The 15,493-nt window shown below is 57.1% G+C and overlaps 1 protein-coding gene across 9 annotated transcripts in view; it reads left to right on the plus strand.

Annotated features, from left to right (window-relative positions):
* Window positions 1–9,304: 9,304 nt before the first annotated feature.
* TRPM2 (transient receptor potential cation channel subfamily M member 2) overlaps window positions 9,305–15,493 on the plus strand; it is a 58,706-nt gene continuing 52,517 nt past the window's right edge. For 2 of the 9 annotated variants that reach the window (XM_058523230.1, XM_058523236.1), the window contains exons 1-3: window positions 10,945–11,369; window positions 14,190–14,344; window positions 15,221–15,488. In XM_058523230.1, the coding sequence (XP_058379213.1) occupies window positions 15,324–15,488 (165 nt within the window). In that variant the 5' untranslated portion in view covers window positions 10,945–11,369; window positions 14,190–14,344; window positions 15,221–15,323. Of the gene's footprint in view, window positions 9,584–10,936; window positions 11,370–12,973; window positions 12,993–14,189; window positions 14,345–15,220; window positions 15,489–15,493 lie in introns of those variants that run through there. The other 7 variants (XM_058523232.1, XM_058523248.1, XM_058523242.1 and 4 more) reach the window with 7 other exon arrangements.

Consider the following 15,493-nt stretch of genomic DNA (forward strand, 5'->3'; position numbering starts at 1 on the left):
CAGGGGCGGATCCTGTAAGTCCATTGGCTGTCAGGTGAGGGGCGGGGCGGCGCGAGCGCAGTGGGGCAGCCTGGGTTTCCGCTCAGCACGTGGGCCCCGCCCTTGCCCGCCTGGCCCCGGCCTTCGGGCCGCGGGCCTGGTCCTGCGCATGCGCGGCGTGGGAATGCCCGGCTCTGACGCAGTTCTGCTGCGACGCGGCATGAAAACTGCCCCGAGTTCCGCCTCCCAGCCGCGAGCCCCGAACCCTGAACCCTGAACCCTGAACCCCGAGCCTAGACCTCCAGCCCCAAATCTCGAGCCCTGAAGCCCGGTCCCCGCTGTCACCCCAGACCCGAGCCCCACCTCAGCCCGGAGCCCCCAGACCCCAGACTTCAGCCTCGAGCCCAGAGCATAGAGCTGATGTTCTCTGAACTGCCCTGAATCACGGCGATTTAAACTGTTGTCCTAGAGCTGGGTCGATTCCCTTCCTCCATTCAGCATTTAAGGAAACGAGGCAGGGGCCAAGGAGTGAGGGTGAGGTCAGGGCGCAGCAGGTGGAAGCCAGCTATGCGCATGAGCGGGCTGCAAAACAGGACGCTGTGGGTGCTGAAGGGGGTCCTCCCAGGAGGCTTCTTCTCTTGTGGTTTGACAGCTTTTGTCCCTTCCCCTGCTCACGTCTGACTCACTACCTGCCTACAACAGTACGAGCTGGCGCTAATAGAGACCTCACAAGTATTTAAACCTCTCAGAAGTCAAAGGTTACGTTCAGACAGACATTTGGGTTCCCAGACCTGTGAGAGGTGACGAGACCTAACTTGAGTCAGCCTCCTCTGAGATCTCTTCTCCTCCGGGCCCCTGTCCTGTCTTTGACCTGCCCAGCCTGGTCCCAACAAAGACCCTCTTAAGTCATCCCCTCGCCCTTGATGTCTGACCCCCTCGTTCTGTGATGAAGCTCCCCATCCCCCAAGTGACGTCTTGGCGTCCCTTTAGCAAGATCCCCTACCCTCGAAGTCTCTCGATCATTTTCCATCCACTGGCCCCTCACTCTGCTCCTTGGCTGTACGTCCCCAGCTGTCATTGTATTCAGAGTTGAGGCCAATCTCTCTCCCGTATTGCAATAGTCTTGAAGAAAGTCTTCCTTGCCCTTTAAACAAAAGTGTCAGAATAATTCGTCTTTAACAGAGGGCAAAGGTTGCTTTCCCAGGATGTCACAGCAACATCCAAAGCTTAGGGCCCTGAGACTGGTGGAGGACCAGCCTGTACCAGGGACCCATGACAAGATGAGGGGGCATGATTCAGTGGGGGAGAGTGGAGTTTTGCTGCAGCATCTTCCATCCCACCCAACCCTGCCATTTTTATTGTAAAAAGAATGTAGGGGATCGTGATAAGAGAAAAACATTCCCACAGTAGTTTAGCCACAGCTGCTGTTTTCTGTCTTTTGTCCCATGTGCTGTATGTTGCTGGTCTGTGGGGTGCTGTAAGGGGCTTTTCCGTCAGATTCTTGCCCTGAGCCCTCTCACTGATGCCTGGGTGAGGTGGCCCAAAAGCAGTGTGTGAGCCTTCTCAGGCAACAGAGGATTTTGGCGTTCTTTGGAGAGGAAGGCAAGTTCACAAACAGAGCCCGTCGGAGTGCTCAAGCGGACGCTGGTTTTAGTAGCGGCCTCCCGGGGACTGGTCCCAGGTACCAGGGCAGGAGAGGCCGGATCTCCTGTTGGATGCCTGCAGTCACGGAGAGCAAAGGTTTTGGTGATGGCCTGCAGTGGCACTGGGGGTCTATGACAAGGAGGAAACATTCTAGGAATAGGACGGCCGGGAGGCTGGGGAATGAGGAAGGGTGCTGTGCTCAGGGTGGCAATGGGTGGATTTTGGGTTAGGGTGAGAGGTGGGAGGATAGGGCATCTCAGGGCAGTGTGATCCGAGTTCTTAGCCACTAAGCAGGCAGAGAATGATCTGGCTAGTAAGGCTTGAGCTAAGAGAGGTGCAGACACCAGAGCTCAGCCCCACCAAGAGCAGTGGGGAGCTTCCAGCAGGCCCAGGCTGTACAAGCTTGCAGAGGGCCTCTGGCTGTCCCAAATGAGGAGCCATGTCAGGTGGACAGGGACAAAGCAAGGGCTCCTGGGAGCTGTGGAGAGTAGGCTGGGCCAAGAGATGGTGCAGAGTATCCAGAGACTGCCCAAGGTGTGGATAAGGACGCTGCCCATGGAAGGAAGCAAGTGTCTCCAGGATCTGGTTCTGGGGGAGACCAAGCAGATGTATGACAGAGGTGTACACTGTGAAGGGTGCCAGTGGGCTGCTGGCTGATGGGAAGAGGGCTTTGGGGTTACGGGCCCTGCTCGTCCTGGGCCTAACCCCACCTGGCCAAGATGGCACCTCTGCCTTCTACCTGGACTAGTGTAGGTGGGTGAAGGGGACGGTCCAGGTGGGTGGCAAGCCATGCCAGGGAGGGTTATGGGAAAGGCCCCAGCTCTCTAGCCTTGCCAGTCTGGCCCCTGCCCCTGATGGCATCCAAGGGTGCTTGGAGAGGGCTGCACCTGGAGGGTTTTGCATAGGTGAAGGGGGTGAAGGAAGAGAGGTGTGGAGACCCCGAAGGTCTGCCTGGAGTAGGTCAAGGAGCATGCTTTCATGGTGTGTCACTGGGGAGCAGGCACCACTCCTCCCTGAGTCTGGGCAGGCTGCCTGGGCCTCTGGCAGGAAACATCTGTTTCTTGGCTTAAGTAGAGGATGGGCTACTGTCAGGCACACACAGAGGAAGGGAGGAGGGGACAGGCTTGCTCATGGCTCTCCAACCTCTGGGAGCTTCTGCAGCCCCAGCCACTTCTAGGTGGCTGTGCAAGAGGGTGGTTGGGGTGTGAATTAGGTGAGGGTCCTGGTGGGTCAGGTGACATTTGTAAAGTGAGGATTCTTTGCACGGTAAGTAGAAGTTTGGTGGTTTCTGTTGTGTCACTGTGCCTTTTCCAGAATGCTCTTCCCCGTGTAGCTCCAGGTGGACTCGACCCAAAGAGAAATTGGCATCAAGGCTTTGGCAGGTGGAGGAGGAGCAGCGGCCATCACACCCCGCAGGCCATCCTGCTCAGAGATGGAGACACAGACGCAGAGGGCGGTGGGGTCTTCCCTGCGGTGTATCCTCTTCCAGAGCTGCAGCCAGCTCTGCTTCTCTCGCTGCAAACTCACAGGGGCCGAGGCTCTGAAGGGGCCACAGCTTTCCACAGACTTCTCCACCAGTCCTCCTGTGGGGCCACTTCTGGAGCTGACATGCCCAGCTCCCCCAGGCCCGGCAAGCTCTCTCCTGTGCACCTGCCCCCCTGCCTCAGGAGGGCTGCTCGGTGACCCCCGCCTTCTCCAGCTTCTCCTTTTGGATTTCTAAGTCCCCAGCTCCTCCTACAGTTGTGTAAAGTCGAATTTCTATAACATATTTTGTATTTCATAATACTCAAGGGGTTTTGCTTCCCTCCATTCACCTGACACAGGCAGAAGTGCAACCAAAACTTACTTAAACCAAAAGTGAAACATTGGCTCATGTGACCCAGAAGGCAAGAGTATCGGGTTCAAGCATGGCTTGATCCAGGGTCTCAGTCTCATTATCAGGGCCAGTCTCTAGTCACCCCCACCCTCCAACTGCACGTGTTCAGAAGCTCTCCACCCTCTGCTTCAGGCCTATATCTGAACTGCTTCAAGTCCAGTGGAAAGAATACTTTTTCCCAATTACTCAGGTGCAAGTTTGGGGATTGTCCTGCCACCAGTCCTGTGCCACCGGAACCTGTCTCTGTGGCTGGTTGCTGGCCTGAGCCACGTGCCCAGGTCTGGAGTTGCCTGGAGAATGGGACGGAGGGGAGGTGACCCAGGGGACATCCGAGGAGAAGGAGAAACTGCCACCCACCTTACCCCTGTGTCCCTGCACAACTTCTTTATTTCAGCAGAGTCTCCCCCGTCTGAGTGGTCACTCCGGGGCTCTGTTCACGGAATTCCCACCGTGGTGGCATCCAGGGGTTGTCACGGTGGTCCTGGCCACGATAGGACAGTCTCTGCTCCCTCTCTCTCTTTTTAAAAAAATAATTTGACATCTCTAAATGCCCTGCTGACTGAATCCAGCTCTAATCCAGCTGAGTCGTGAGCTTCATTTCTGCTGATGCCACGTCACAGACCTGTGTCCCCCCAGAACTCCGGTGAGCAGCATTTCCCACACGGGCGCCGCCAGTGTCTCCTCCTTGCTGGATCTTTGAATCCTTTAGCACTGGAGAGAGGACAGGAGGGGCTTCCTGTGTGCCAGATGGCCTCCAGGGGCGGCAGAGCGTGGTCATCTTGTGGGTCTTGGGCCCCTGTGCAGTTTTGGGGGTGGCACTGCTCTGGCAGGGGTGACAAGGACCCAGGGAAGGGGTCTGCCCTCCTCCCCGGAGCCCTGACTGCCCAGCTCTCAGCGGGGGTTGCCTCAGTGTCTCAGGGGAAGGTTTGGGCTGCAGGGTGACAGAGCAGAGGGCCCTGCAAGTGAGGAGGGAGCGAGCCTCCTCCAGGCTCGAGTCCTGCTCCGAGGATGGTGGCAGAAACTGTCACTAGCTAACAAGGTCACCCCCAGGGTGGACAGTGGACACTCCCTCCTCCCACCGGCTTCCCTTTGGAGACTTGCCCCTCCCAGTGCCAAGGAAGCTGCTGTCCCTTGTCTGGCGGGGAGCAGCCAGGAAGGAAAATGGCAGCCTGCGGCTGCTGTGGCAGGCTGCTGCCATGGGGAGCTTGGACACCGAGCCCGGGGCCGGCGTGGGAGGAGGGCGGTGGGTCCTGGTGACTGCGCTGGGCGCTGTGGGCAGAGGTGTGGGTCCTGGCCAGAGGGCCTCTCCCAACAGCTCTCAGCTGAGACCCTCCCAGGAAACTGCCCTCTGCCAAAGGAAGCTGCCCCGCCCAAGCGTGCGCCCCTCCAGCTGGTCGCTGTTGGGGGGCACAAAGTCAGGCCCCTGCGGCTCAAGGAGCACAGCTCCTGGGCCGCTGGCCTCAGAGCTCCCCGTGGGCTCAGCTGGGGCCTCGGCCGCCCAGCCCTGCTCCTCATCCCCTCCGTCCTAGGGCACAAGCAGGAGAGCACCTGTGTCCGAGGGACCCGGCCCGGAGCTGCTGCTGGGGTCTTTCCTAAAGTGAGCTTAACTCTGCTCTCTGCACCTGGGCGGGTCCAACACTCTCTGTGGTTTAAATGGATTGGGTTGGATGAGGGTTTCTGAAACTCATGGTCAGGAATACTGTTTAGGGAAGAGCCCACTGTCTTTGCTCAGCGTGCTGGGAGAGGGACTTCAGCAGGGGCCCAGCTGGTGAAGGTCTGCTGGCCGCACCTGGCACCTGTGCCCCCGTGGCCCTGGGGATGGCCTGGCCTCACCCCAGACTCTGTCTCCCCTTTCGCCATCCTCCCTCTCCTGGTGATCCCATTCAGGCTACACCAGCTGGTCTTTCCAACCATCTGAGTGAGCCGTGGCTGCGTAACAAACGGCCCCAAACTCCACAGCTCCTGACAACAGACACTGTCTCCCAGTTCCTGAGGGATGGGGGAGCAGCTGGGCAGGGTGACATGGCCTGGGGCCTCTTGTGTCAACCTAAAAACAAGAAACCGGTTTAAGAGGCCAAGCGTTTATTTGGGATCAAAGAATTGTAATTTAGGGTACACAGATTTAGGTAGAAACCCAAACAGTGTCCCAATTACAGGAGGTGGACTCAGGATTTTTAGGGGGAAAAAGAGGAAGATGAGGCAGGTTGTTTGTGAGAAGAGGTTGTTGGTGCCGACCAGCAAGGCTGCACTTGTGCTCCATTGATCAGGCATTGGTCAGGGAGTGTGGTCACCAGGCCAAGTGCGCTTCTCTCGTCCTTTCACACAGAATGCTCTCGTTCATGCTGACTTCTGGGAAGGCTGGCGGTTCGGCCCAGGTCAAATGTTCAGAAAACGGGACACGAAGGCAGTTCCCCTGAAGTGGCTGCTCTGGCTCCATTTTAAAATGGCTCCACTTATGTCATGTTTCACAAAGTCAGGCTGGGGGCCATGGCTGCCATTGCTGATGACCTGAGTGGGTCTTCCAAGCCCACTCATGGGGCTCTGTGCAGGATGCTTCATTCTCACCATGCGGTCTCTCCATGGGGCTGCTCACAACACGGCCTCCCCAGAGAGAGTGTTGGAGGGGAGAGAGGGAGAGAAGGAGGGAGACGGGAAGGGAGAGGGAGAGGGAGGGGGAGGGAGGGAAAGGAAGAGGGATAGGGAGGGGGAGGGGGAGAGAGATGGAGGAGGAGGGAGGGGGAGAGGGAGGGAGGGAAAGAAGGGGAGAGGGAGGCAGGGGGAGATAGGGGGAGATGGAGGGAGGGAGAGAGAGGGAAAGAAGGAAGGAGGGGGAGATAGGGGGAGAGAGAGGGAGAGGGAGGGAGGGAAATAAGGGGAGAGGGAGGGAGAGGGAGAGGGAGGGAGGGAAAGAAGGGGAGAGGGAGGGAGGGAAAGAAGGGGAGAGGGAGGGAGGGGGAGAGAGGGGGAGAGGGAGGGAGGGAAAGAAGGGGAGAGGGAGGGAGAGAGAGGGAGAGAGGGAAAGTGAGGGAGAGGGGGGAGAGAGGAAGAGAGAGGGAGGGAGGAGGAGAGGAAGAAGGGGGAGAAGGAGAGAGATTCAGCAGAAGTGCTGGGGGCTGCAGTCTTTGTAACCCTAGAGGTGGCCCACTGTCCACCCTGGTGATACTGGCTCAAGACAAGGTTGACATGAGGGAAGCCATACTGTAGAAAAGAAAACCCCTATTGTAACTCTGAATGACCTCGGAGTAACTAGCCCAGCTGGATCTGCACCCTCCAGGAGATCTACCTGCTCTGTAGATTTTACGACCCCTGCTTGTGCATGTACCTCCCAGCTGCAATAAGATGATAACTTTGTTCTTTTGAGTTCCTTCGGAATGTGATGACCCCTGAACAGAGAGTCTATGCTGATAGCCATCATCAGTGAAAACGGAAAGATCTGGTGTGGCACTTCCAGTCTGTAACACCAGAAGGTCAACATTCCTAACCCCTGCCCTATAACCCACTGGCCTATATAACTGCTATAAGATTTTGTGCCCCCTTAAGATGGTTCTTTTGGACATGAGTTGGTCATCTTCCCTCTTGCTAGTAAGCTGTAATAAAAAGTCCTTTTTCTCCTACCACTTTGCTTCTTGACTATTGACATGTCTTGTGGTGAGAAGAAGGCCCCATGTTGGGTGGTAACAGTGTGACCTGGCAGACCCCCTGGTGTTGGAGGTATCAGAGGGGGAGGGTAAGCCCCAAGTCTCCTACTCACAGTGCAGACCCCAGTGTTCTGGAGCAAGGCCGTGCCAGCCGAGTGGGGGTATGCATGGTTTGAAAGCCATGGTTTCATGGTTCCATGGTTTGAAAGAACATGCATGTTCCTGGACCCTGGTTGACACCAAGCGACGAGGCTGCCAGCCCCATCATGCCTGGGCATGCAGAGGCCTGACAGGGACCAGCTCCCCACGTGGAGCGCCTGTTCCTCCGCTCAGTGCGGGGAGGGAAGTACACTGTTAGAGCACACGGGGACTCCTAGGCAGGCCAGAATGGCCTGAGCCTCAGGTGGGGGCCCGGAAGGAGAAAGACTGGAAGATTGGGACAAGAAGGTCTGGAAGAAGCACTGGGGGCGGGCCACTGCATGGAGACCCTCATGCCCCAAGTGAAGGCCCATTGGGCATCTGCCGAGGATAAGGCTCTGGACAGCTAGGGAGGGAAAGGACTCGGCCAGTTGATGTCCACTAGCCTCTATCCTCAGCCAGCCCAGGGCTGGCGGTGTTAGGAAGGGCATGGCCATAGTGGCTGGGACAGAGGCCATGCACTGCACCATCCCTCCAAGACATGGGATGCGATGCATTCAGACAGAATGGACATGTCTGGGCTTGCCTTTCCTGCCCACCCGTGGGGCCTCAGGCAGCTCACGGCCTGAGTGCTCACAGTGGTCTCATCCAGCATACAGGGCCCCACGGAACATGGCATCAGATTAAGGGACCCACTCCACAGGCAGAAGGCCCTGCGTGATCGGACCCCGTCCCCCTACCTTCATCTCCTGCTGCACTCTCCTGGCACTCTCTGCCGGCCAGGCCCTCGCTGTTTTTCTCAAACACGTGGACTTGGGTTCATCTTGGGGCCTTTGCACCTGCTTTTCCCGGGGTCCGGGGTCCAGATGTCTTCCATCAGGTTCTTCTAGCTCCCTCCATCCTCCTCCAGGCCTTGCTCAGCAAGGCTTCGTGCCCTGCCTGACACTGACCTTGCTCCCCTCCAGCTCTGCTCTGTTGAATTCCTCTCGACGCTGACCACAGCCTGAAGTTGTCTATGCCGTTCTCCTCGTGACTGCAGACACGCTCCTGATCTCCACGGGGAACCGCAGAGCACACCTGCGGAGGAGAATAGCGGCCTGCATTTATCCACTTTATTCAGCGCCCGGAGAGATCGTTCGGGCTTGGTGTTTCCGGCTCTGTTCTCATCACTGTCACTCCAGAAATGTGCCATCTGTTAGAGAACCCTGGGCAGGCATGCTGCCACCGGAGCATCCACAGGAGCCACTCCTCTTAGTTGCAGTCTTTACGCTCCCGTGCAGCATCATCGCTTCCGTTTCCTTTTAAATTTCATGGGCGGTCCTTTCAGATAAGATGTTTCTGGAATGCAGACGACCTGTTGCCTTCGGAGATGAGGAGATGAAGGAAAACCTTGTGTCCCCCAGCACGAAGCCCACTCTTCTTGGTGCTCTCTCTAGACCGGGGGTCAGTAAACCACAGCCCACGGGCTGGACCCTGCTGCCGCCTGTCGTTGGAGATAAAGTTTTATTGGCACACAGCCACATCCATCCATTTATGCTTTGCCCATGGCCGCTTTCCGGCTGCAATGGCAGAGTTGAGTAGATGGGACAGAGACCACGGGCCTGCAAAACCTGGACTAGTTATCATCCGAGCTGAATAGAAGAAGTCTGCAGCCCCTGCTCTGGACTCCGGCCACGCTCGCCCCCACCCCTCGGGCCCTCATCTGCCCTGCTCTTCTCCGAGGAGCCAGCAGCCTCGCTTCTCCGCCCCTGTGTATTATTCATGACCAGAGCGTGCCGATGCTAGGCCGTCAGATTACCATCTTTTTCACTGATTGCAGTTTTCTTCTTGCTGCCAGAGCAAGGGGCTTTTTAATCTTGGGCATGATGTCCATGCCATGAAAAAGTCCTCTGCTCTGTGTTTCCTTTCTCGGAGCTTGAAACAACTCTCAATCACAATCCAGTCCTTCCGGTCAAATGCCTTTTTATTTCATGAGAAGGATACTTCATAACTGCTCTTGTGACAGGGTCCTGGCAGAAGGAACATGGCCTTCTTGTGCAATGTGTGGTTCTTCTCTAGAAGGGAAGGAGTCACGGGGGAGACAATGTGGCAGAGCTGTTTCGTCAGAAGCCTGTTTCATGAACTACTTCACTTTAAAAGATGTTCCCACAGAGGCCCTGGGACACTGGGAAACCAAAGCCAGCTGGTCTGGGCCTGTCCAGACCATTGCTCTTCGTCAATGAGTGGCTCTCGGGCCAGAAGGCACCCCAGGGAAGGAGCACTGGACGAGAGTCTGCACACAGCTGCTGACAACAAGCTGCTGACACAGGTGGGTCTCCATTCACTAGGAGCTCAGCCTCCTCTCCGGGGCTGGGGCAGGTGTAGCGAGCCTCCTCCTGCAGCCGGTGCTCACCCAGCGCTAACTGCTGCCGGGCTCTGAGGATGCACAGTGGAGGGTGGAGGGCCGTGCCCACTGCAGTGTGCCATCCAGCAGGCCAGAGCCACTGCATCGGCAGTCACACCTGCTGCCGGTTCTTTGATGCCATGGTGCTTTGGAGGAGAGGCTCCAGCTATCTCTGTGCCTATCAGTGTCCTGAAGAAACGGTCACGTGCTGCCCCATACAAGGGGCTCTGATGGGTTCTGACCCCTTCAGCTGCTAGAGACCGCTGGATGGCAGGATAGCTAGCGAGACAGGCGACATCCTTCAGCCTGTGGACCCGCGGTACTGCTGGCTGGCTCCTTTGTGGAGAGGCAGGAGCAGGTGAAGGCAGGGGCCTTCCAGAGGAGGGTGCCCTGGGCAGGAGTCTAGCCACTAGGCCGGCGCTCCCAGGGGAGGAAAGGAGCAGGTGGCTGGTCAGCCAGGAATCAGCTGGCAGCCCCTGGGCGCCAGATCGGAGAGGCCACAGGACCCTCTTCACTCCCCTGGATGCCCAGTAGGGCCCAGGAGTAGCCTCTGGGTGGGGAAGGAGAGGACAGAGGCCTTTGTGGAGTGAGAGAATTGGGGCTGGTAGTTTGGACCTTTAGGGAAAGCCGATCAGCTTTTCAGGAGTCAGACTTCAGTCCCTGTCATCCCTCCAGCCAGGAGGACTGAGAAGGGGCAGTGCCACGAGGGTCGAGTTTAGACATCTGTGGAGCCCTGTGGCTAGCACCTGCTATGGTGGGTGCTGTGTGGTTATGTTACCGGGTGGGCTGGCTGGATTTTCCAGGTTCTTCTTCGGTGTGGCAAAGGAATTTGTGAGCAAACACAAGCAGGAAAGTTTTAAGCAGTTTATTAGCAAGGTGAAAGTACACTCCAAGAGAGGGAGTGGGCAGGCTCAAGGTGAGCGACTGCCCTGAGGTTTGAGTAATTTGTGGGTTGTATAGGCTATGAAGGGGATTACAGGGGATTTCTTCAACTGGCTTGTTGCCTCCTCCCTCACGTTGGGAGGGGGAGTTTTTTCCCTTGGACGGTCCCTATTGGAACTGTCATGGTATCCACCCCCTGCAAGGGGGGTCAAAACCGCAATGTGAATTTATTATGATTTCAGTATAATGAAGGTGAGGTCAGGGCAGGGCATGTCGGGGCTCTTTGTGCACCTGCTCTGTCCCGGGGGGGGGGGGGGGGGGGGGTCTTTAGGTGTTCACCGCTAGGATAGGTGTCAGGATTTGTGGGGTTCTCTCGCTCATAACTAGCTGCAAAACAGGACGTTGTGGGTGTTAGGTGGCCCTGGGAAGAGGCTTCTTTTCTGTTGACTGTTAGCTTTTAACCCTCCCCCTGCTCCTGTCTGGCTTACTACCTGCCTACAACAGATCTTGCCAGCTTCTCCTGCCCCTTTGGGTCCTGCCTTACTGGACATTGTCTCCCGGCATTCAGTCCCGCCAGGAAGACTGGGGAGGGCAGCTGCAGGAGTCCGTGGAGGGGGAACCTGAGGCCCAGGGAGGAAGTGGTTCACTCAGCCTCAGGCCCACTGGGGTCTCCCGACCCCCATGTTCCTCCCGCCCCGGTTGACAGGCTCCTTCCTCTTCCCTGCCCCTGCCCAGGCACATGCGGTTAGGACTTTCAAGGAATCGTTGCCGTGGCTCCTTTACACGCCGGAGAAACTTGCCACTAGCCGCTAGAGAGGCAAACGCCCGCGTGAGTGCTGGGTCGGGGGTCTCCGGGAAGGCTGGACCCCCCTTATCGGGCGTCTCGGGGCGACCTGGCTCGTGCAGGCTGGTCCTCGGCTGTCGCGGCGGCGGGCGCAGGAGCTCTGCGGGGCGAGTGACGCAGAGCGCGTTGCGGGCGATGCGGGCTGCGCGGGGCGCACGCTCGGCGGGAGATGCGGCGGTCCGGCGGGGCCAGGGCGGCCGTCCTCCGCAGCGGCGCGAGGGACGCGGGGGCGCGGGCCGGCTCCGAGCAGGTACGCGCGCCGGTGATGGACGACACCGGGGTGCGGCCACCAGGTAGCGGGACCGGCGCTGGGGCGGAGGCGCGGGCCAGGGGAGACTACGCCGGGGTCCAAGGGCGCGTGCCGCGGGGAGGAAGGGTGCGCAGGGCTGGAGTGAGTGCACCGCGGGGTGCGGAGACCTAGGCGCTGGCCGGGGTGCCAGTGCGGGCGCGAGGGCGCCAGCTGCGGCGCCGCTGGAGCGCGGGGACGAGTGCAGGCTAGCGGGTCGTGGTGTGGGCCGGGGCGCAGGCGGGGGCGCGGGCACGGGCTGGGGTGTCGGGGCGCGGGGTGTGGAGACCGAGATCACCATGACACTGGGCGCCGGGACACGGGCGCTGCGACAGGACTGGGGCGCGGTCTGCCGGGGGCGCTGTGCCCCACCTTTGGGAGATGAGAGGCCCATTTCAGACTCTTGTTCTGAACCCTCTACAAGACTACAGGGCCCACTTCTGTCGGCTGGTACTTCCTTAGCCACTCTCCACATATAGCTATTTATAGCCTCCAAAGTGCCCTCACAGCCAGGACTTCAGAGGATGCCGGAAGTCAGGAGCGGCAGGGAGCAACTACGCGGTTTAGAGAGAGAGGTGGAAAGGGCAGTGCATATCCTGGGCAACTGGCCAGTGCGCCCATGGCCAGCCCCCCAGATGAAGTCAGCGTGCCCACGGTCAACCCCACACATAAAGTCAGCCCACAGTCGGCCCCACATATAGAGTCAGCGTGCCCACAGCCAGCCTGACGTATAAAGTCAGCGTGCCCATGGCCCGCCCCATAAAGTCAGCGTGCCCACGGCCTGCCCCACTTATAGAGTCAGTGTGCCCATGGCCCGCCCCACAGATACAGTCAGCGTGCCCATGGCCGGCCTCACATAGAAAGCCTGTTGTTCTATTTCCTGGTGAATCTTTTGGGCTGAGGTGCGTCGTGTACAAGTGTACCCCACAAAGTTGTCTTTGTGAGTCCCCTTGGTCCTGGGCCCACATGGCAACTGTAAAAATCTGTGACCAGGAATTTTATTCTGTGTGGCCTTGGTGTCTGTTCTCGATGGTGGGGGTGGTTTACACCAGGGGGTCATTCTTTCAGCCACCACCCCTGGAATGCAGCAACCTGGGGATGAGGTGCAGCCTGGGTGCTGAAATTGCTCAGGGGCTGAAACAGATGGGTGTGAACTTGCCCCTCCCCATGCACCTGTGCTTGCTTCCTGTGGGCCCCCTCAGCACCTCTCTCCTCCTGGGGATGGCTCAGTGCGGAGCTCAGATTCGGACGTTCACCCCAGGTCGGCTTTGCCTCTGTTCAGGCCCACTCGCTCTGTGGCAACAGCTCCACATTCTCCTCAGGTGCCCTGTGCCAGATGGCATTTATAGATGTGCATTTTGTATGACTGTGTATTTAGGCTTGTGTGCTGTCAAATTCTATGTATGTATCTATCAATCTATCTATCTATCTACCTACCTACCTGTCTATCCATCCATCCATCTATCTATCTATCCATCTATCTATCTATCTATCTATCTATCTATCTATCTATCTATCTATCCATCTTCATTATCTATCTATCATCTATCTATCTGTCTGTCTGTCTATCTATCTATCTATCTATCTATCTATGTATCTATCTACCTGTCCATCCATCCATCCATCCATCTATCATTATCTATCTATCGATTGATCTATCTATCTATCCATCCATCTTTGTTATCTATCATCTATCTATCTATCCATCCATCCATCTATCTATCCATCCATCCATCTATCTATCTCCATATATCTATCATATCTATCTGTCTGTCTATCTGTCTGTCTATCTGTCTGTCTATCTATCTAATCTATCTATCTAATCAATCTATCTATCTATCTATCTATCTATCTATCTATCTATCTATCTATCACCATGTCTGTCTGTCTGTCTATCTATCTATCTCTCTATCTGTCTATCTATCATCTACTTTCTTGGAAGTCATTTACTTTCAAAGTGTTCTCAACACACACCTATGTCAATTGCTTATGGAGAATTTTAGCTATAAACCAGGGTGGCCAAAATTGCTTTTAGGTGATGTGTGTAGAAAGGGACTGATGATGTGATTCTCTCAAGAAGAACCCCAGCTGTTGGATGGGGGACTTTGTAAGGTTGTTGTCAGCCATGGGTTTTCAGACTCTTCCAGGGCCCAGGCTCTTGGACAGGGGGAGGGGAGAGGAGGAGCAGGGGGAGCAGAAGGAGGGTTGGGCCAGCGTCCCCCATGCACCTGGGGGGAACGGTTACAGCGTGGCTCCTGGCCCTGCCCTGCCAGGTCTGATGGGGTGGTAGCCAGTGGAGTGGTGTTTGACATATTTCCCAGGGACTTGTTGGCAGGTGGGACTTGAGAAAATGTGTACAAGACCCTAGTGGGTGTTCTGAGATGGCAGCTGTCTGAAAAATGGGAATGTGAGCAAGAGCACTTCAGAGTTTCTTAAGACAGAATCTTTTATGGCACATACTGCTGTCTGCCCCTCGGCCCATTTCATTCCCACCCTCCCGTCGTCCTCGTCCTGTGCAGGTCAGAGCCCTGGAGAGGGTGGCTGGAGCCGCCTCTAGTCCAGGTCCCCTCACAGGCTGTCTGACTCTAAGCTTCCAGGAGCCTTGGTTTCCTCTTCTGTCAACTGGGAACATTGGTTGCCATCTGCTTCCCTTGGAAGCTGGGTGTGAGGCCAGGTGAGCTGCTGTACAGGGCACAGATGGCCCTGTAAGGGCCATACAGGTATAAGGCATAACCTCCATCGTGAATGCTGTGCTGGAAGGCCCTGGGCAGGACTACTGGGCCATCACTGGTTACTGTTGTGTCTCAGTCCATTCTGGCTGCTCTAGCAGAATACCATAGACAGGGTGGCTTAAACAACAGAACTTGATGTCTCACAGTTGTGGAGGCTGGAAGTCTGAGACCAGGGTGCAGCGTGGGTGGTGAGGGGCGTCTTCTGGGCTGCAGACTTCTTGTGTCCTCACGTAGTGGAAGGGGCTGGGAGCTCTCTGGGGTCCCTTCTATAAGCACATTAATCTCGTTCATGGGGGCTCCGCCCTCATGACCTAATCACTTCCCAAAGCCCCTGCCTCCTAAGACCTCAGTTTTGGGTTGGATTTCAACATATGAACTTCAAGGGAACACATTCAGACCATAGCATCCTGGCCCTGGCCCTGGCCCCTCAAAATCTATGTTCTTATTGTGTGCAAAATACATTCCTTCCATCCCGACAGCCCCAAAGTCTTGACCCATTCCAGCATCAACTCTGAAGTCTTGTGTCCCTCTGGGGCTCCTGGGCAGGGCCGGGTGCATGCCGGAGTGGCCAGGGTGGAGATGAGCTCTTTCTCTGGCCCTTTGCCGTGACCGAGGTTGTTACAGTTATGAATGGATGCCCGAGGCCCCGGGGGTGTGGGTGTGCTGTCACACTGCCCAGGGGCTCCAGCCGGGGGCCAGAGCTCAGGCAGCCAGGAAATTGTGCAGACGGACAGACAAATGGAGTGGGCTCCACATGAGGAAGCACATGCTGGCTCCTCTGAGGACATCTGCCTCATTTCCCCTCTGATCTATTTCAGCAGCCCCCGGGGTGTGTTTCCAGAACCCTCAGCCTAGCAAGCTGGAGAAGAGCCTGTGCTGAGGGAGGCGGGGGACCGTGGAAGCTGGAGTGGGGCCATCGGGATGGAGCCCTTGGCCCCCAGGAGAGCTGGCTCCAAGCAGGAGGAGGGCTTCGGGGGGCAGCCCAGGAGGGTTGCTGAACTGGTCATGCTCCCCGATCTCCGGCGAAGCAGCAGCGGTGTCAGCAAGAATAAGAAGTCCCAGTACCTCCTCAGCAACTGTGAAGAGGTAGG

Source organism: Diceros bicornis, chromosome 27 (genome assembly GCF_020826845.1).
Source record: "Diceros bicornis minor isolate mBicDic1 chromosome 27, mDicBic1.mat.cur, whole genome shotgun sequence".
In the NCBI taxonomy this organism is placed as follows: Eukaryota; Metazoa; Chordata; class Mammalia; order Perissodactyla; family Rhinocerotidae; genus Diceros; species Diceros bicornis.